This window comes from Heteronotia binoei, chromosome 8 (assembly GCF_032191835.1).
Source record: "Heteronotia binoei isolate CCM8104 ecotype False Entrance Well chromosome 8, APGP_CSIRO_Hbin_v1, whole genome shotgun sequence".
NCBI lineage: Eukaryota > Metazoa > Chordata > Lepidosauria > Squamata > Gekkonidae > Heteronotia > Heteronotia binoei.
In genome coordinates, this window is record NC_083230.1 from 77,097,210 (window position 1) to 77,115,894 (window position 18,685).

Sequence of the window (18,685 nt, forward strand, 5' to 3'; positions counted from 1 at the left end):
AAAAGGCAGACTGGCCATAAGAGCACCAAACCTAGGCCAGGCCAGCCTTGTGCCAGAAGGGCTGAGGCCATCCCATCCAAGCTCCATACAAAGTGGAAAAGGTGGCACCAAGTCCACCTGAGGCAAAGAGGAGTAACTGCAGCCTGGTCTACTGGAGCCCAATGCAAGGCAAGATGGGTGCGGCAGTCAGCACTTGGCTCAGACTGTGCAATGTGGGTAGAGGTGCCAAGCTCAGCTTGGCATAAGGCAAGGCAGTTAGCTGTGCCTGGCTCTGTCCAACTCCTCATGAAGTGAGTCAGACAGTAGTGACTGGCTTGGCCCAGCCAAGTTCAAATGAGACAAAGCAGACAGTAGCATCCAGTCCCATGCAAGGTGAAGCAGGCGGTGGCATCCAGCTCAGCCCTTTGTGAGGCAAGACAGATGGGGGCGCCCAGCTTGTCACAGCTGAGCCCCATATGAGATAACAGAGGTACTCAGTCTGGCTGAGCCATGTGTAAAGAGAGTGAAGAATGGCCCAACTGAACCACCTGCAACATGATGGAGGCAGCACCCAGCCCACCTGAGAGGAAAGTTGCACCTGGCTAATTGGTTATGCAGGTCTGACTCTTCTTCCCTCCTGAATTGGGAGGGCAGGGTAGGGTCAAGCAGACTGCCTCTTCCCATCTCCCACCCTACTTTGATAGACAAAGGCAGTGCATGCTGGAGAGGGGTTCTTTCCCAGTCTGCCCCTGCTCATACGGTGGTTCTAAGGATAAAACAGAGGAAAAGAAAATTATGCAAGCTGCTTTAGTTCCCAGTTGTGGGAAAGGTGGGCTATAAATGAATAAATGCAGCTGAAGATGGAGGATCAGGTAAAAGTCAGATCGGTGGGTGGGTGGGACTGGTAAGGCGAGAACAAAGAAGGGAAGGATGTAGAATAAGGGTTTCCATGTGGAGGGAGCGAGGAAATAGTGTGGGAAGATAAGATGGGAAAACTGAGTCCTCCTGACAACTCTTTGCAGGTTCCCCAGTGTGCAACTGTACTGGCTTTGGCAACTGGCACTCCGCAAGTGGGCTATAGTTTTCTGAGTAGAGGATGCCAGGGAGAGTGTGAAAAACTGAAAATGGGGAGGAGAAAGAGGCAGGTTGGTAAATGGATGGAAAAGAAAGAAGGAAGCAGGAAAGGGGAAGAGGCTCCTGGAGCTTTCAAGAATGAAAAGGGGAAACGGGGAGAGAGAAGGAAGAGGAAAATGAGATGTATCCCAGGAACATCCTTGCAGGTTCCCGCTTGTATATTCTAAGAGCCAACCTGGCCAAATCTAAGGATAGTTATATCAGGAGACTGTAGCTGTGAACAGACAAAGTGGATCTTTCAACAAATCTGAAAAATGCCTCAGGTTTGCAGAAAAATCTAAAAATAAATGCATGGAGAGTTAAACAAAAAAAACAAATGGTAAAAAGGAATGCATGAAGCTTTAAGGATTTGATGCCCTCAGTGGCTGTTGCTAAGTAACCACAACAGTATGGTCAGCATTCCAGGCTTGGTTTCTCTCAGTAAAAAGGAGGGAGTGGAGACAGCTCCCGTTCAGGCCTCTGAATACTTCTTTTGCATAGAAAGATAAAACACATATGTATCTACTTTACAACACAACCATGCTAGAAGGAGACTTTTTAAAAAACAAAAGTTGGGAATAACAGTCCCCATAAAACCAGCAAAGGGGAAGGTTAGGGAATTGTTTTTTGGCACCCCTGGGAGAAGGAAACACACATGTACTATATAAATCACTGACCACCATTTGCATCATTATGCATCTCTCTTTGCCTTGACACCAAGGTTAATAAATACAGCTCCTACAAGAGCTATGAAAATAAGGAGGAACCCTGCACCGCCCTTTAATTCCACCCCTCCTTCCAGTGGCTCTCTCATATCTTGTGCTCTCTTCCCCCCTCCCCCCTCCAGGTCTCTGGGCAACCTCTGTGGTGAAGGTGAAGAGCTTGCAAGCCTGCCTTTCTCTCCCTCCTTCCTCACTTCACACAGGGCAGAAACAGTCAGCTACCTATGGGTCAGCACTCAAGCTGACTGATGTCCCAGTGCTAAGCACACTTATTTGCGAGTAAGCCTGCATTAAATTCCTCCTTGACCTCCAGGATCTGCACAATATGCGTGAAATAGCCGCACGTGGCTCCCGAGTCACAGTTTGGCCACCCCGGTATGGATTTTGTCATTACTTTATAATTATATAATTGTTTTATTTTATACACTGGATGACATTGAAACACGAGGCATAACAGAAGTTTTAAAAATAATTATATAAAATGAATGTAAGTGATGAGAGATTTGCTTCATGTTAATTCAAATAAGAGTATTTTTAAGCCACAAATACTGATAAGCAAATTCGCAAAGTAATATCCGGTTCATTTCTACTTTCAGGGACAAGAAATCAACCAGATGTAGGGGGGGGGGGAACCTTCTTATTCTAGAAGTAAGCATGAGGTAAAAGCAGACACCTTTCATGTCTTACCTCGCCTATCATTCCATTCCATGTTCCATTAACCTTCTTCCCATGTTTGCCATTGGTTACCAAATAAAGGTCATAGGTGAACTTGACAAACTTGGAGATTTTCTTGAGAATATCAATACAAAAACCTTTGCAGCATTTCTTGATGTAGGCAGTTTCCTCATCTGTCTTGTTCCTAACCAATCACAACAACAGAGGATTACGCCAAACTAGTAAAATATTTAACATTTGAATTAAATATATGATTCCATTTTCCTTGGTGCTTTATGCAAATATTTGTATTTTTACTGAGAAATTCCATACAAATCTTCAAGCCAAAATCCCTTTCCCTCCCTCAATTCCTACTTTGTTTAACCTTTCTATCCTAGAAGAAATTGAGCATTACAAACAATTTTTAAAATTCCTCTGGTGTTTTGTGGTGTTTGTAAATGAAATGCTAACTTACAACAAAAATTTGCTTGAGAAAATGTTGATCCATAGTTGTTATGTGCTGAATTTACTGCTTCACAGTAGCTTTCGCGGGCATCCAAGCAACCGCGGGAAAAGCTATAGACCCTGATAGATTTGAACTCAGAACAGCAACCAATGAGTGGCCTTGGCGCAAAACTTGACTGCTGTTATTTGGTATGGGAATCGGGTGTGTGTGTGTTTTTATGACATGAATATAAACGGGGTCTTGGCCCTGCTATGTTGTCTTAGTGTGTAGTTGCCAATAAAGCATGTTCCTGGTTGAACTCCTACATGTTGAACCCAGTATTTAACAATAGTAGAATTCAGAATTGTAGAAAGCCTTCCTTGTTATTCCCAGCTTTTCCCCCATAGCTGTCCTTATTTCCTTTCTTATACATCCATCAATTAAACAAAAAACCTGAAGCAACTGATGGTAAGTAGTTTCTTGAGCCAAACTAGTCTGGACATTGTGCTAGCGATGAGCAGTAATGTGGCTAGCCTGAGATAGTCCAGTGGGCTTTGCTGTTCAGCATCAGGGGAAAGCATGCTAAGAGAAATCAGCTAGAGAAAGGTCCTGTTGACACCTACTCGGTCACAATTCTTTTTTGGCATGGGACAGTGTTTCTCATACAGGTACCACTTAATGGGTCCACATTTTCCACAATAACAAATGGTGCTTCCTCTAGGGTCACTATGCTAAGGTGATCATCCTTCCGTTCCTCGCGGTCAGGGTAGAGCTCAGAACGAGGCCACACATAATACTTCATCTTGAGCCGCTTGTCCTTCCACCATCCCACCTGAAGAGAATAAGAAAAACACACAGAGAGATCACAGCTAAAATATTCCTCCTAAATTACAATCCACCAAGATCACTTTAGCAGAGATGCAGGAAAAACAATGATAAAACCAGAATGTCTAGGAGACAGTGATGTTACAGAGATACTAATCCACTGTAAAAAGAGGATATTTCATTAACAGGCACTGTAAAAACAATATCCAACAGGGTTTAGGAAAATATTGGCAATAGTATAAAAATATTCTTTTTTTGATGACCAGCAGATCATCGACTGGCAGGCAGATCAGTCGATGAGCTGGATCCTTACCCCATGCTGTGCCTTGACTTACCACAGCTGTAACGAATAAAGTTGTGGCCAATTTTATTCCACTCTTTCTGAAAAAGAAACCAGTGTGTGTGTGTGCTATTTCAACTGAAACTGTAAATTAGACTAGTATTTGTGGGTATATAGAGGAACTGCTGTCTTGGGTGCTGTAGAAAGGCTTAATGGAATTTTAAAAATAAATACATTTAAACATTGGAAAAGTTCTACTTTTATGTCAGTTTCCTCCATCTTTGGTGGATGTGCTTATTTGTGCACCATTACTGGCTATAAGTTGTGCCTGTAATTGAAGCTATCACTGGTTTTAAGTTACCAAATGAAGCACTACTGATTCTACTGAATTATTTCATATTGATTATCAATCTACTACAAATTGTTGATAATAAGTCTTTCAGTGGCAGCTAGAATTGTGAGGGACAAATATTGGAAGAATTAATCAGTCCCAACAATCCAAGAATGTCTTTGTTAAAGCAGTGGGCATTGCAAAAAATGAACAAACTTACAGATAAGGTTCGTAGAAAATTTGGAAGAAAATCCAGTTATGTTTGCTCACAAAATTGACTTAATTTCTTAAAAAAAACTTTATTGAAACAGACAGAACTATCTTTTTGTAATAGCATAGATGATATTGTAGTTTTTTTTTAAAAAAATCAGAATAATTTTAAAACTGATCTGTATAATATTGCTGTTAATAAAACAACTAAAACAAAAAAAAATCAAATATAAAATTTCCAATCAAAATATATTTCTAACATAATAGTTATATATCTTTAATATCTACTAATTTACGAAGATTGCTGTAGAACTGTCATCAAATATTTTAAGTATCAAGTCTGCTGTTACAAACAACAGTCTTTTAACAGGGAGTAAAATTTTCATTTTGTGCAATGGTGTGCATCTGTTCTGAGTAAATATGGGTCGTCAACAATTGTCAACTTGGCTGACACATGAGTTCCAAATATTTATCTGAAGGGATCTAGAAAATAAACTTCTCTTTTTTCTGTGAATGTAATCAAAAGCCCCTCTCCCCTCCCCACATTATGGCCTTCAGTCAAAGCAAACTGACAGAAGAGGCAGTGGACTGGGGAAACTTTGGTTGCTCACACTGTACCCATCTCCTGTGGGCTTCAGTTCCTTTATGCTGTCAAGGTCTCTATCTTTGCTAATCGTATGCTTTATAATAATCTTTTGCTTTATAACATTACTATTAATAATAGTTATTAGTAGAGGAAAATTTAGAACATTCAAGAAATTTATGGTATTCTGAATCTGACAACATCTAGGGCCATCATTAAGTAGTATTGCTTCTGTTAAAAACTTGATCTGATTTGGTTGTTTTTTAAAGAGACAAATAAAACATACGTTTCTAGTTGAACTTAGTGAATAAATTATTTTGAGAAACAAAAAATTAACTCAGAGAGCACAATAATCTTCTTACGCAGTCAAAAGGGTATGTGATTTTCTGCCCTCAGCAGAGTTATGTCAACCCCATAACAATTACAAGAAATGTAATGCTGCCTTTTCCTAAATATTGTATTTTTAAAGGTCAGTTTTAAAGGAAGCCACAGGCCTTCCTTTGCAACACCCAAGCAAGGCTGTTAATGATAGGATGTTTTGGAGGCCATTAATTCATAGGATTGCCAGAGATCAGAAGTGACTTAACGGTGCTTAATACACACATGTGCGCATGCGCACACAACATTAGTAAAAATTCCCTTATTTATTTGTTCCTTGCACCTCTTCAAATATGATCAAACAAACATACTGTTCTGTCCTCAGGCCTTAGGATATTTATGCTCTTGGTTTAGTTGGGATAGGGGCAGAATCATCTAAAAAGGCATGATAGAGATTTATAAAAATTATGCATTGTGCAGAGAATGTGAGAGTCACTGAATTCAGAAGTGCTTCCTTCTCCACAAGAATGCCCAAAGAAAGAGAGGGCAGATGTATCTAAGAATATGGTACAAATGTTGCAGAAGCATGTTCAGATCTTGTGTGTTGGTAAAGGAATGCATTAGCATTTCGAACAGGCAGAGGCTAAGTGCATATCTGAGTCTATAAAATGTATACTGTAGTGCAGATATTCATCACAACATTTGCCTTGGATGACTGGGTGGGAAGAAACCTTTCCTGTATTTTGCAAGCGATAATGCATTTGCATGGCAATGAACGTAAACATGCATCTCTTGCTCATTTCAAAACAAAGTTGCAGAGGGCAGCCATATTGATCTGTAGAACAGCTAGATTCAAGTCCAGTAGCACGATAGAAACTAGCAAGATTTTCAAAACTTCCTTCATCAGACATGACATCTGACAAATGGAACTCTTGAAAGCTTATACCCTGAAAATCTTGTTGGTCTCTTAGGTGCTACTGAACTTGAACCTTTTCTAAACGTGTTTTTGAAGGGCAGCTCTCTGAGGACAGATTTCTGAGGACAGATCTCTGAGGACAGATTTCCGAGGAAATGGGAAAGGGGAAAATCTAAAGATGGGGCTATTCTCAACAGAATTTAAAAGGCACATGTTTGTTCTGGCAAAATGTAAGATTTCAGATTTCAGGTAAGGCTATATAAAATAAGATTTCTAGAATTCTCTACAGATTTTGATTTACAGATTTTGAGTAAATTACTACTGACATGGGTCTCATGCTGCACTTTACCACTGGTAAATCCCTGTGCATTTCTAAGAAATCACTATTGAAAATCCAGCAATGTCCTGTTTAATAAAGTATTAACCAAATGCTCTTTCATAGAATATGTGAGAATGTGTGTAAGAGTGTGCCACTTTTCCTGCTTTTCTTCCCAACTTACTTGCATAGGCTATTTTCACTACTCTTTCACCAAAAGTATAAGATCTGAAACAATTGATTGGCACAAAATAGTCAAGCACAGTTACAGGCTCAGTGATTAATGACTGCGTAGATTTAACATCATGAATTCTGAGAGAATCACATCAGTGCCCCCTTGTGACAAGCCCTTTCTACCAACCGAGCCTCTACCACACAGCTTCTTATGATTTGGGGGAACTGTGTTTGTTTTGAACTGTAGTTACAAGATGCAATTAGGGTAGCAAGTATAAAGGTTTCGGGTTTGCTCCCATGAGCTAAGTTTTGTGATGACCAAAAAGGACATAGATATCACTAAGGCAAAAGTTTATGTAAATAACAAAGAAAATTTATTTATTTACAGGTTGGTTTTAGAGAACAGATCAGCAACATTGGTCTCTAGATAGTCAAAGGAAAAGCCTAGCTAAGGCACATCAATTTCAGCTAGTTATGACTTCTGAGTGTGGCCTGAATTCTCTTTAATATATTCAGGTAGAAATAGACTTTTACTGACTAGCCACTAGTTGGGGTCCTTTCACACACCCAGGATTCCACCCACAAAAGTGTGCCCTTTCCCAAGAGTCAAACTTAAGGGAATGAGATCTGTTCATCACCAGAGACAGGTTTCACAACTGGATACTCTATCTTCTTCCAGAGGTAGAATGAAACCTGTCTGCCATGCTACCAAGTAGAGTTACCCTTCAAACTGTCTACTCTTTTGCTGAAGCAGACCCAGAACTATCACTGCACTCTCCCTGAGGGAGATCTGAACTGACTGCTGCTGTGCTTCCCTCTAACATTCCATTCATCTGAAAGGTGACCAGATTCTGGAGGAGCACTCTCTTAGGCTCAGGGATGACACAGCTGAGTGGCTGTTTCACCTTTCAGGGGATATAGTAACTTGCTCAGCTCTTAACTTTTCCCAGACTCCAGACTCTGTTGGTTTTAAAATTACCACTGGTCTCAGATATGTTATTAATAGTTGTGTGTATACCCTTGTGGCCTGAGTATACCAGAAGATGAATGGACACAAATCTGAAATCAAAAGATTCACAAAGCTGAGCAGCCTGTTTTACTGCAGCATCATTTCAGAAACCAACTGGAACGGGAAACTACTGCTGAATTCAGGGGGAAAATAAGAGCTGGGCAAGTTATTATGTCCACTAATATCTCTATTAAGACTTGGGGATTCCTGTGTCTGGAGTATTTTTGTGCTGACTGGTCTCTTGGCTTTGTTATGACAGATAGGAATCCTTCTTTCCATGCCAGGACCAAGAACTAGAATAAGTACAGTGAAGTGACAGGTTCGCAAGCTAGTTGCTTTTAAAAGAAGACTAGAGGTGATATTCGTGCGACTTATTGCCACATAAGTTAAAGTTCCCCTTGAGCAGCCTTAACTACTCAGAAGCTTCTTTTAAGACCCAAGTGTCCTGTCCTGTATTTGATTAAGTGATCTTTGGCTCATTAAAGCTTATGTTGGAATAAATGTTCTTAGTCTTTAAAGTGCCACTGGACTCCTGGTTTAAGGCAGCATAGTATTCTCATATTTATTTGCTATGCGCCCTGAATCAGTTTTCAAATCATTCAAGTTGGTTTGAATATTTTCATTTCTCAATTGAGCTAAATGTTTAATCTTAAATCTCTCCTGAAAAAATTCTTAAAAATATACTAAATCAAGCCAAGTGAAAGGGAGGTGCTGTGGTTCAGTGACAGAATAACTGCTTGGCATGCAGAAAGTTCCCATTTCAATCTCCAGCATCTCCAGTTAAAAGGATCAGGTAGTAAGTGATGTGAAAGACCTCAACCTGAGAAGAGAGAATACTGACTTTGATAGCACAATGGTCTGATTCAGTATAAGGCAGCTTCACATGTGTTCACATCTTGAATCATTCACAAGACTATTTTAGCTTGTACAAATCCTGAAGACCAGTTTATGCTTATCTCAGCAAATTAAAAAATAATCATGAGAATGTACCCTACATGACTCGATACCTGACTCAGACCCAACACCCTGTTCTGTGTGACTCAAGCTGTACTTCACAGTTCCCAGTGGAGACAGTTTTCAGCCAAGCAGAAGCCCCTGCTGGCAGCATGTCTGCTATTTTTTCATGCTTCAATCTCTGCTATCAAAGGAGCACATTATCAAGGAGGTCAGCAGACAACTGAAAGAGCAGGTGGAGAAGGAGTATGTAGAAAATCTGTTTACAAACACTTATGGTAATTAATTAACCATGTTGGTCAAAGGCGATTAATATTGGTGGATGCTTCACCTGCAGAATTAATTAACAAGAAAAGCATTCCTTCACAAGCTTCAAGTTCACCTTTCAACAGCACCTGGCAAAGTGTCTCTTTTTCACTACACCTGCTGAACAGGTGATGGTTATTAATGGGCTTTAAATTTGGCACAAACATGAGAGCTACAGAACTGAAGATATTACTGTTTCTTTCATAGCCACATAGTGTAAAATAATGATTTTTTTAAAAAATGTCTTCAAGAATAGTGTCATTATTTACTTATCATGCCTCACTTCCTTAAATAAAACAACCAATTCCCCAAACTGAATTCCCTAAATCACCCCCAGACTGGGCGTTTATGCATCTCCTGCCATTTTGTTAAAATGTCATTAATTATAGGTTTCTTTACTGCTACATTTGCATGCTTTCTGCAGCTACTAAAACCTTGCTCTCTGACCTAATTATCCTGAAGAGGTTAACAAGGTAAATGTTAAAAGCTTCTATGTTTAGCACAAGAGGTCAGAGCTTGATGGCACAGAAGCAATAAGGGCTATGTGAGTTCATAAATGATGGGCTCTTAAATTATTCTTGATGTCGTATGGTGCTTTTTGGCAAGCAAGCTCACAGTTATTCCTGAAGACAAGCCACGTGTTTTCCTGTGCAGGGAAAAGCAGCTCTTCTAAGTGGGGGCAAACATGAGGATTTAATTTATATCAGAGGATGTGTTGGATATTTTCCTATGATATATTGTGTGGTTCAACTTCACACACATGATCAAAGAGCACAGGTGTAAATTAATACTGCCAATGTTATTTGATCCTCTACATCTCATTGATAGAGTGCCATGAATTGTGATAAAGCAATTTTCCTCAGAGCTTCTTCCTCTGTGTCTGGGGGAAGGGGTCACTACTTTTTTATTGCATTTAAAATGCTTTTTCTACCTGTGTTTGCCAGGGAATGAAACAGACAGTCCATGCTTCTTCAGAAATGTAATTTGTTAGCAAAGACCAGAGCTTTTTTTTCTCGGGTAATGTGGTGAAACGAAGTTCCAGGACCTCTTTGTGGACAAAAAATTCTCAAAAAAAGTTTACAACTTCATGAGGGGCACCTGTGTTTCTCCTTCATTTCCTTCTTGAGAGTTCTAGCACCACTTTTTTCCAGAAAAAAAGCCCTGGCAAGGCCTATTTCTCAACAACTGCCAAATTCAATGTCCTATATCAGTCAAATGCAATTGTCTTGTTGGGTAAACCTCAGCACTTAGGGTTGCCAGCTCTGGAGATTTTGGGGGTGGAGTCAGAAGAGGGTGAGGTTTGGGGAGGGCAAGGACTTCAACTGAGTATCATGCCATAGAGCCTTCCAAAGTGGCCAATTTCTCCAGGTGAACTGATCTCTGTTGCCTGAAGATCCATTGTAATTCCAGGAGATCTCCAACCACCACCTGAAGGTTGGCAACCCTACCTGAGGACCCTTGCTGTGCCTCTGAAAACTTTTGAGGCTATTGTAGAGTGGAAATGTTCAGGTAAAACGCACAGGAAGTAGCTGGTGGGGCTAAAAAGTAACTGAGGAGCAAAAGATTTACTATGGTAAAGAGATTAAAAAATGCTAAGAGATGGTGAGTAGAGTATGATGTAGAAGCTAGAAGGGGCATGTGGAAACTCACAGCCTGTGTAATTGACCAAATGTCAAATGAAGACTGGGTAAAGAGGCTTGAGTCTGTCCTCAGTTATGATCATGGATCAGTTAGTGTTAGATAAAAATGGGCAAGGTAGTTTACTACTTGCCTGTAGGCTCTACGGTACAAATGACATATTTGGCACACATCAGAGTTGATTTGCACTAGTATCTCAATTAATTATAAAGCTGTACCCATAATTAATTCATGTAATGATTTAATAACAGGATGGAAGCCAGCAGTTCTCCCCACCATTTTCTCTTACTCTTAATGTTTAAATTTGTCCATGCCTGCATTAAATACAGAAGCAGTTTCAAATTTGGGTGAATGTTCGATTGTAGTTTAAAGGAGAGTGTGAACTTGATGTATCATAGGATTCAGGGCTTTTTTGTAGAAAAGGTTCAGCAGGAACTCATTAGCATATTAGGCCACACTCCTTGACATCACCATTGTTTCACACAGTGCTTTTTGTAGGAAAAACCCAGCAGGAACTCATTAGCATATTAGGCCACACCCCCTGAAGCCAAGCCAGATGGAACTGCATTCCTGTTCAAAAAAACGCCCTGATAGGATTAGGTGGGAGGCATTTATTACTCCTTAATGTGGTTCCTGGATAGTGTTTATTTCAGTTATCACACAAACACACAGAAACACACTGAATATATACTATATCTAGCCTTGGCTTAAACATCTACTGACCAAGTAAGTCTGTGTTTCATAATCAACAGGTGGTAGCAGCAGCAGAGACAGAATTTGTTTCTACTGCCTTATAAAAAATCCAGTCTTCACTCATAGCTCAAAGAATCTGCATTGTACAGGGTTGTCTGTGCATACAGTACGTGTCCAGGCATGTAATTCCATGCCTAATGATTTCTTCTCCTTGGCTTTCTTCTTGAATGATTTTTTTTTTTTTTTTGCTGAGCTTTCTTTTCCCTCACTCAGTTTTTTAAAAAAACATGTTTTTAGGAGGAGAGGATCTTGCCAGTCTGCATCATGGCCTGAAAGACAGCTTAATGCTATTACTGACTAGAAGAGTAATGAATTAGGTTGCTATACAAGAGAGGTATCTAAAACTCACTAAACACTCACTAAGGCAAAGGAACAAATTTTTTGTTCTGGGCTCTTTTGGGATTGGATACTGATAGGGGGCTTAAAACTGTAAACTAGCAGAAGACTGGAATTGTAGATGCTGAAAATGGACCTGTTATACTGGTTGTGAATGCATCAGGATTAGGAGGGGAGGTTATGCATAAAAAGAGACGGCAATTTTTATTGTTTCAAGTAATCCAAACCAATTGAAGGGAATGAGAAAACCAGGGCGGGGGGGGGGGGGCAGCCAGAAAACTCTGCCTTTCTATTACTTGTACCAGTTCTACCAGTAGAAAGTGTTATTTTTATTCCTGTAAGTATGTTAATCAGCATATTTACACCTCCTCTGTTGTGAAAAAAAATTCTACAAATGAAAACCCTGGCCTCCAAGCAATAATCTTTGAAACTGAACTGCCTAACACACATTATTAGATACAGACACATACAGGAACATGAATAAACACACACTACTATAAAAATGGAAGGTTAGGCTGTTCAGCCATGAGAATAAGTCTGAAAGTAGGGATTAGACATTTCCCCACTCATGAGACTGATTTTGGGGTAATTTTCAGTCTTTCTGACAAATGTCATACAGATTAAAAACAAACAAAAATAAATGGAATAAATTGGCCCCAAGTTTTAAGTCGCCTTAAATCAAAAGGAAAGACAGGGTATAAATATTTAAATAAATAGGATAATAATCTCTTCTGAACAGAGAAGTCCTATGTGCGATGATTATCAGTAAATATGATAGAAATAAAGTTATGCCTGCGCTAGAATCCCTTTAGTGTACAAATGTTTACAGACACACTTTTCAGCATTTTATGGTCACATCTACTACATGTTTCTACCTCTCACATACAGTGGATGCCCTTTGCATGTACAACATCAGCTTCTGCATGTACAAAAACAAACACAGACTGTCAGAGGTTTCTTTGTCTTGGTCTTGGTCTAGAAGCCCCTTTGTGGGACACTCTAGCCATGACCAAGAAATGGAAGATACAGCTTACCTTCTGCAGTGGCCATAGCAGTGGCACCAATGGAACATAAACTCTATACAACCTTAAGCAGAAGTCCAGCAGCATCGTTAAAACTAACTGAAATTTATTCCATTTATACCATTACATGCATCTGACAAAGTGAGCTCTGACTCACGAAAGTCTATACCAGAACAAATTTTGTTAGTTTTCAAAGGGTTGCTGGAATTCCATTTAATTCTCTCCCTACCCTATAAGCAGGCCTCGGATTCAGCAGGAGCTCATAGGAGCACAGCTCCTAAATCTTTCTGTGGGTTTCCACTCCTCCTCCCCATCTTGCCCATCGAATAGTAGATGCAGCTGCATAACAATTCCTGGATGAGCTCCACCACCTATTTTTCTACAAAGCGACCCCTGCCTATAAGTCTCATATTGCCTAGAGTGCCCACTGCAGTAGCTGCTGTGTAAATGAAGGAAGAGGAGGAAGCAGAGACTGGATTTATATCCCAGCCTTCACTTGGCATCTCAGAGTAGCTTACAAACTCCTTTGCCTTCCCCTCCCCACAAAAGATACCCTGTGAGGTAGGTGAGGCTGAGAAAGCTCTCCAAGAACTGCTCTTGAGCAGAACAGCTCTGAGAAAACTGTGACTGACCCAAGGTCACACAGCAAGTGCATGTGAAGGAATGGATAATCAAATCCAGTTCCCCAGGTTAGTAACTGTGCACTTAACCACTACACCAAACTGGCTTTCCTATAAACACAGTTCAAATAGCAGAATGCACAGCCTAGTGTGCTTCAGAGAAGAATGATTTGTCCCAATGAATGTATTGAGCAGAGCATCCCTCTCAACATCAGCCTAGTTAGAGGGAGATCCTTTCACATATGCTTACCTCACTTAATGCATGGAACCAAATGGGAAGATGGAATGTGGAAGAAGGAATATGGAAGAAGGAGACAAAAGGGGGAAAGAGCTAGAATCTTCTCCAAAAACCTTCACCTCAGCTCATCAAAGTATTAAGTTTATAGCTGGAATCCAATAACACTAGAGGTACTGTCCCAATGCAAGAGCTTGGTTATAACCTAGGGGAGCAGAACATTGGCCTACAGCTGGGTTTCTGTGGTTGTGAATTTTGCGGCTAGAGCAATTATCTACTTTTGAGCGTTTGTTTAAAAAAAAAAAAAAACTTGGTTCAAGCCCTGCTTTCTACCTCTTTCTCCCACATTATGCAAGAGCTGGAAATGCGTCTTCAGCAGTAGGTGGACTGCCTTGACAAGAAAGTGATTCTGGCACCTTCCTCTTGTCAATGAGGAACTGAGGGCAGCCACTCATCTTGAAATATTGGGCTTTTGGATCTGATGGCCAAGCCTCCAAGTAAGCTAGTGTTCTGATGCCTCTCATTTTACAAATTGAACACTGGCTGCAAATAGACTATGGCCTTTAAAGGCCTTTTCAGATGATGTTCAAGGTCTTATTATTGTAAATTCTGAAGTAGTGCCAGCCCCAATTTAATGTCAGTGCCCTCCACACCATATAATAAAGGAATGTAGGCACTGTATCCTCTTCCTCCACTGCCACCAATAGGTTTCTGTAATACTGTTGTAATCACAAACCCCTACGCATTCATAAAAACAACAAACTTGCAAAGGAAAGTATGTCTTCACAGTACTTGAACACTGGTTTTTGAATGAGGGGGAAATTCAGTTTCAAGAAATAATTTCTATTCCCTATGTAGAAACTTTATTCCATAGGAAAACCTTGTAACAGGTTTTTCTTGTTCTGATAGGTTACCAAAGGAATCTTAACCATGGTTTGAAGCTAGCTAGCACATCTAGGAGTAACAAGGTAAGACCTGATCATGATTAATGTCAATGCCAGTGCAATGTTTAAATCCTGTCATGGCAGGTCGGAAGAATTATATTGTGATGCCATGCATGGGCAGTTACACCTGCAATCTTTTTTTGTGGAAATTCACAAATATCTCTTTATGAATAAAAGCCTGCAAATATAATAGTGCAATTTAATTAACTGGGTTAAATATATACAAATGTTAACATCTCAAAGAAATATTAAAAAGATGTATCTACACCTGGTAGAAGGAGAAGGTGAAAAACCTACAGCCTGGGGAAGAGAAAGAGTAACTAAAAGGCTACCAGTGGGCCCATTTGCAGGGAGCGCATAATAAAAATTTCAAAAAACAAAATTAAATATATAAAGACAGGGAAGTGTTGGCAGGGAAGGGCAGTAAATAAGAGAGAGGAAATGAAACCAAATTAGAGAAACCCCAAACAAAAGTGGCAGCAAGTGGAATATGGAGGAAGCAGCAACAGGTAGATAGATCCAAGTGGGCAGCCGTGTTGGTCTGAAGCAGTAGAAAAAAGTAGGAGTCAAGTGCACCTTTAAGACCAATGAAGTTTTATTCAGAATGTAAGCTTTTGTATGCATGCATACTTCTTCAGATGAGGGGAAGTATGCATGCAAACAAAAGCTTACATTCTGAATAAAACTTTGTTGGTCTTAAAGGTGCCACTTGACTCCTACTTTGTTCTACAACAACAGGTAAAGGTAGTCCCTTGTGCAAGCACCAGTCGTTTTCAACTCTGGGGTGACGTTGCATCACGGCGTTTTCACAGCAGACTTTTTTATGGGGTGGTTTGCCATTGCCTTCCCCAGTCATCTACACTCCCCCCCCCCAGCAAGCTGGGTACTCATTTTACCGACCTCTGAAGGATGGAAGGCTGAGTCAACCTCGAGCTGGCTACCTGAACCCAAGCTTCCGCTGGGATCGAGCTAAGGACTGCAGTACTGCAGCTTTACCACTCTGTGCCACGGGGCTCTTCAAAGCAACAGGTAGTTCTTTGTTAATGAAAGAATGGGATGGGATGAACTTGTACTTATGGAAAAAGTGTAGAAGATGCTTACATTTTATGGTCAGCACTAAATATCTTTCAGAAGAAAGTGCAGTTCTGTCCCATAAACACCAAGTGGAGAGGCTGGTTATGCCACAGCTAAAGTTAAGCACTTTTAAAGTTGCTGATTTCAATTAGATAAGCATGCATCCACATGGATTCCACTCATTATTTATGTCACCTTGAAGAAGCCACTTAACCTGTCTGTCACTCATTTCTTCATCTTAAATTGAGAACAGTGATTCCCAGCGCATCAAGGCTACTCTGGTCATGGTTAATGCATCAAAATAGGTGTCTTGAATGACAATAACCTAGTTAACCACTTCCCGATTTTTCAGAAGAGTAATGCTGTGCATTTAATGCAGATTAACAATAAGTTTGTGTGTATACATATAAGTAACTTCATGTAATTCTGTGGCTGCTAACAGACCAGCACTTTGGGCAGACTCAGAGACGCCTCTGAAATCGACCCAAAGAATCCCTCCACATGCAAACATCTGCCATTCATCCTTGTCCTGTACTCACCCCGTCCTCCAGCCTCCACAGTGCAACTGAAAAAGCTACCACTTCTAAAGTGGTAACAAATTTTTGAGCCTCATGCCAGTCACCTCCTTGGCGTCTGGAAGTGGAAGGGTGCAAGCAAGGCACCTTGGCAGTGTGAAACCACCAAGCCTCCCCAAGTCGCATCCAATTTTAAAAAATTAAATATGTTCAGTGTGCATGAGCACACATATGTGCATGCATGTGCTCTTATGTGTGCATGAGCTCTTACGTGTACACATGCACATGACTACTGAAAATGTATGGGGACAGGAATGGTGCACAATGGCCATCTGAACATGCCCATGTCGCTCCATGGACAGGATGGGACAGCTTGCTGGGGAGAGTGTGGAGGCTTCAGGATGGCTTTTTTTGAACTGTCCCAATTTGGGATACCTCCCAACAGCCCCAAAATGCTCATCTGTTATCAGCCTTCAATTTCTTTTTAGAAGCTAGATATTTTCAGAATTCATTTTGAAAATATTTCTAGCTTTTGTTTTCTGCTTTTTTGCAGGAAAAAATCTTGAAAACAGCAATCTATTATGCCTTAATTAAGACTCAAAAACACATAGGCATTTAATGTATATTTTGATTTCAAATTCTCTAAGCCAGGTGCATGATTTTGAAAGCTTTAAGATATTGTTTAAATATTTTTACTTGTGCCAGAATTCTGCAGACACCAAAAGGTTCAGGAAGATGAAGGAATTGTTTCACCAGCCAAATGTCATTGTTGCTTTTGTGCCATGTGCATCTGTGAGCAAGTATTTTCACAGTGAACATTGTGTATGTTCACCTCAAGGACAGATAGCTACCACCTTCCGCCATCAGCATCACCATCCGCATCAGCTCATCTCACTTCTAGGGAGGGAGGTCACTTAGGAGAGTACACAGGGCAGTTCTAAAACCTCTCATCTCTCTGTTGGGTTCTTTCAACCTATTTATGCCATTTATCTTTAGATGTTCGGGGGGGGGGGGGCAGGTTGAGCCTGCAGGATTATACTAGGGAGTACTTACATCTAAAACAAGTGTGTCTACTGATAAAACAGAGCATCAAGAAAAACAGACAATCTAGAAAAGAAATCCAAAGGTGAAATAAAGCTAAATTTTATAAATTGGATTTACATGGATAACTGCAAGCTGGCCCTACCTTTTAAAGATACAAATCAAACACATGCCAGTTTCATAATGACTGACAAAGTTTCTTCCACTTCCACTCCAAATAGATTTGACAACATTCATTAAAAACTATATAATATATTTCCTTAACACATTTCCTATATAATACATTTCCTTCTGAGTTTGTGTGACTGTGTGATTGCTGAAAATCCTGAGTTTGTGGTTGCTGGGGAAATGCTGTTTGTTTGCTTTGAGTGGGCTGAAGGTGATTGTTGCTGATTGATTAGGAGTGGCTGTGTTACTGGGGCAGACTGAGGCCCCACCCTCTTTGCATTATTAAGCTGCGCCTTGCCAGAGGCGCAAGACTTTGGTGCGAGCTGAAGGGCGAGAGCTAAAGGCTCTTGGCATGTGACTCTTAGCCTAGGGGCTGTGTAAGGACCAGGAACCCAGATCCCTATTTTCCTTGCGTTTCCAATAAGGTAAGTAGACCCTCCAGAAGGAGAGCCACATAAACAAACAGGATTTAAAAGGGGACTGTATATTTTTAAAAAGCTATCATGAAGGTAGAATGCCAGCAGGGGGGTGGGGGTTTTCCAGTGTTTTGCACTGAGTGTCACAGGTATGAGTATCTGCCCACAGGACAGAAGTTTTGGGTTTGTGCTCGATGCAAGGAGCTCCTGGTCCTCAGGAAACAAGTTCGTACCCTTGAGGCCGAGGTGACTGACCTAGAGAAGTAGAGACAGTCAGTTAGGCACTCGGAGAAGACTCTCGGGGATGTATTAGATGAACCCCACTCTGAACGTGGCAGCCCCATTGTTGCCAGGGAGCATAAGGGTCGAGAGGGAACAGGGCACCATGCTGAGGATTAGGGGAATACGCCCTCAGAAGGGACCTCTTCTTCAATTGGTGAGCAGGTATCCTTTCGCGCCAAGGAACCATCCCTGGGCAGGGAGAGAGGGGGGGTCTTGGTAGTTGGTGATTCGATCCTTAAGTAGACAGCTGGGTGGCAAAATCGCATACCGACCTTATGGTGACTTGCCTGCCTGGTGCAAAGTTAGCAGACATTACGCGTGTTGTAGATAGGCTGATAAACAGTGCTGGGGAGGAGCCAGTGGTCATGGTGCATGTTGGCACCAACGATGTGGGGAAATGCAGTCATGAGGTCCTGGAGGAAAAATTTAGGCTACTAGGTGGGAGACTTAAGGCCAGGATTTCCAAGGTAGCCTTCTTAGAAGTGCTACCTATTCCACGTGCAGGG

The 18,685-nt window shown here is 40.9% G+C and overlaps 1 protein-coding gene across 1 annotated transcript in view; it reads right to left on the minus strand.

The window, feature by feature from the left end:
* Positions 1-18,685, minus strand: part of GRIN2B (glutamate ionotropic receptor NMDA type subunit 2B) — a 502,950-nt gene that overhangs the window by 77,937 nt on the left and 406,328 nt on the right. The window contains exons 5-6 of the mRNA XM_060245306.1: positions 3,537-3,745; positions 2,502-2,673 (exon numbers count right to left, since the gene is read on the minus strand). Coding sequence (XP_060101289.1) covers positions 2,502-2,673; positions 3,537-3,745 — 381 coding nt within the window. The remainder of the gene's footprint in view (positions 1-2,501; positions 2,674-3,536; positions 3,746-18,685) is intronic.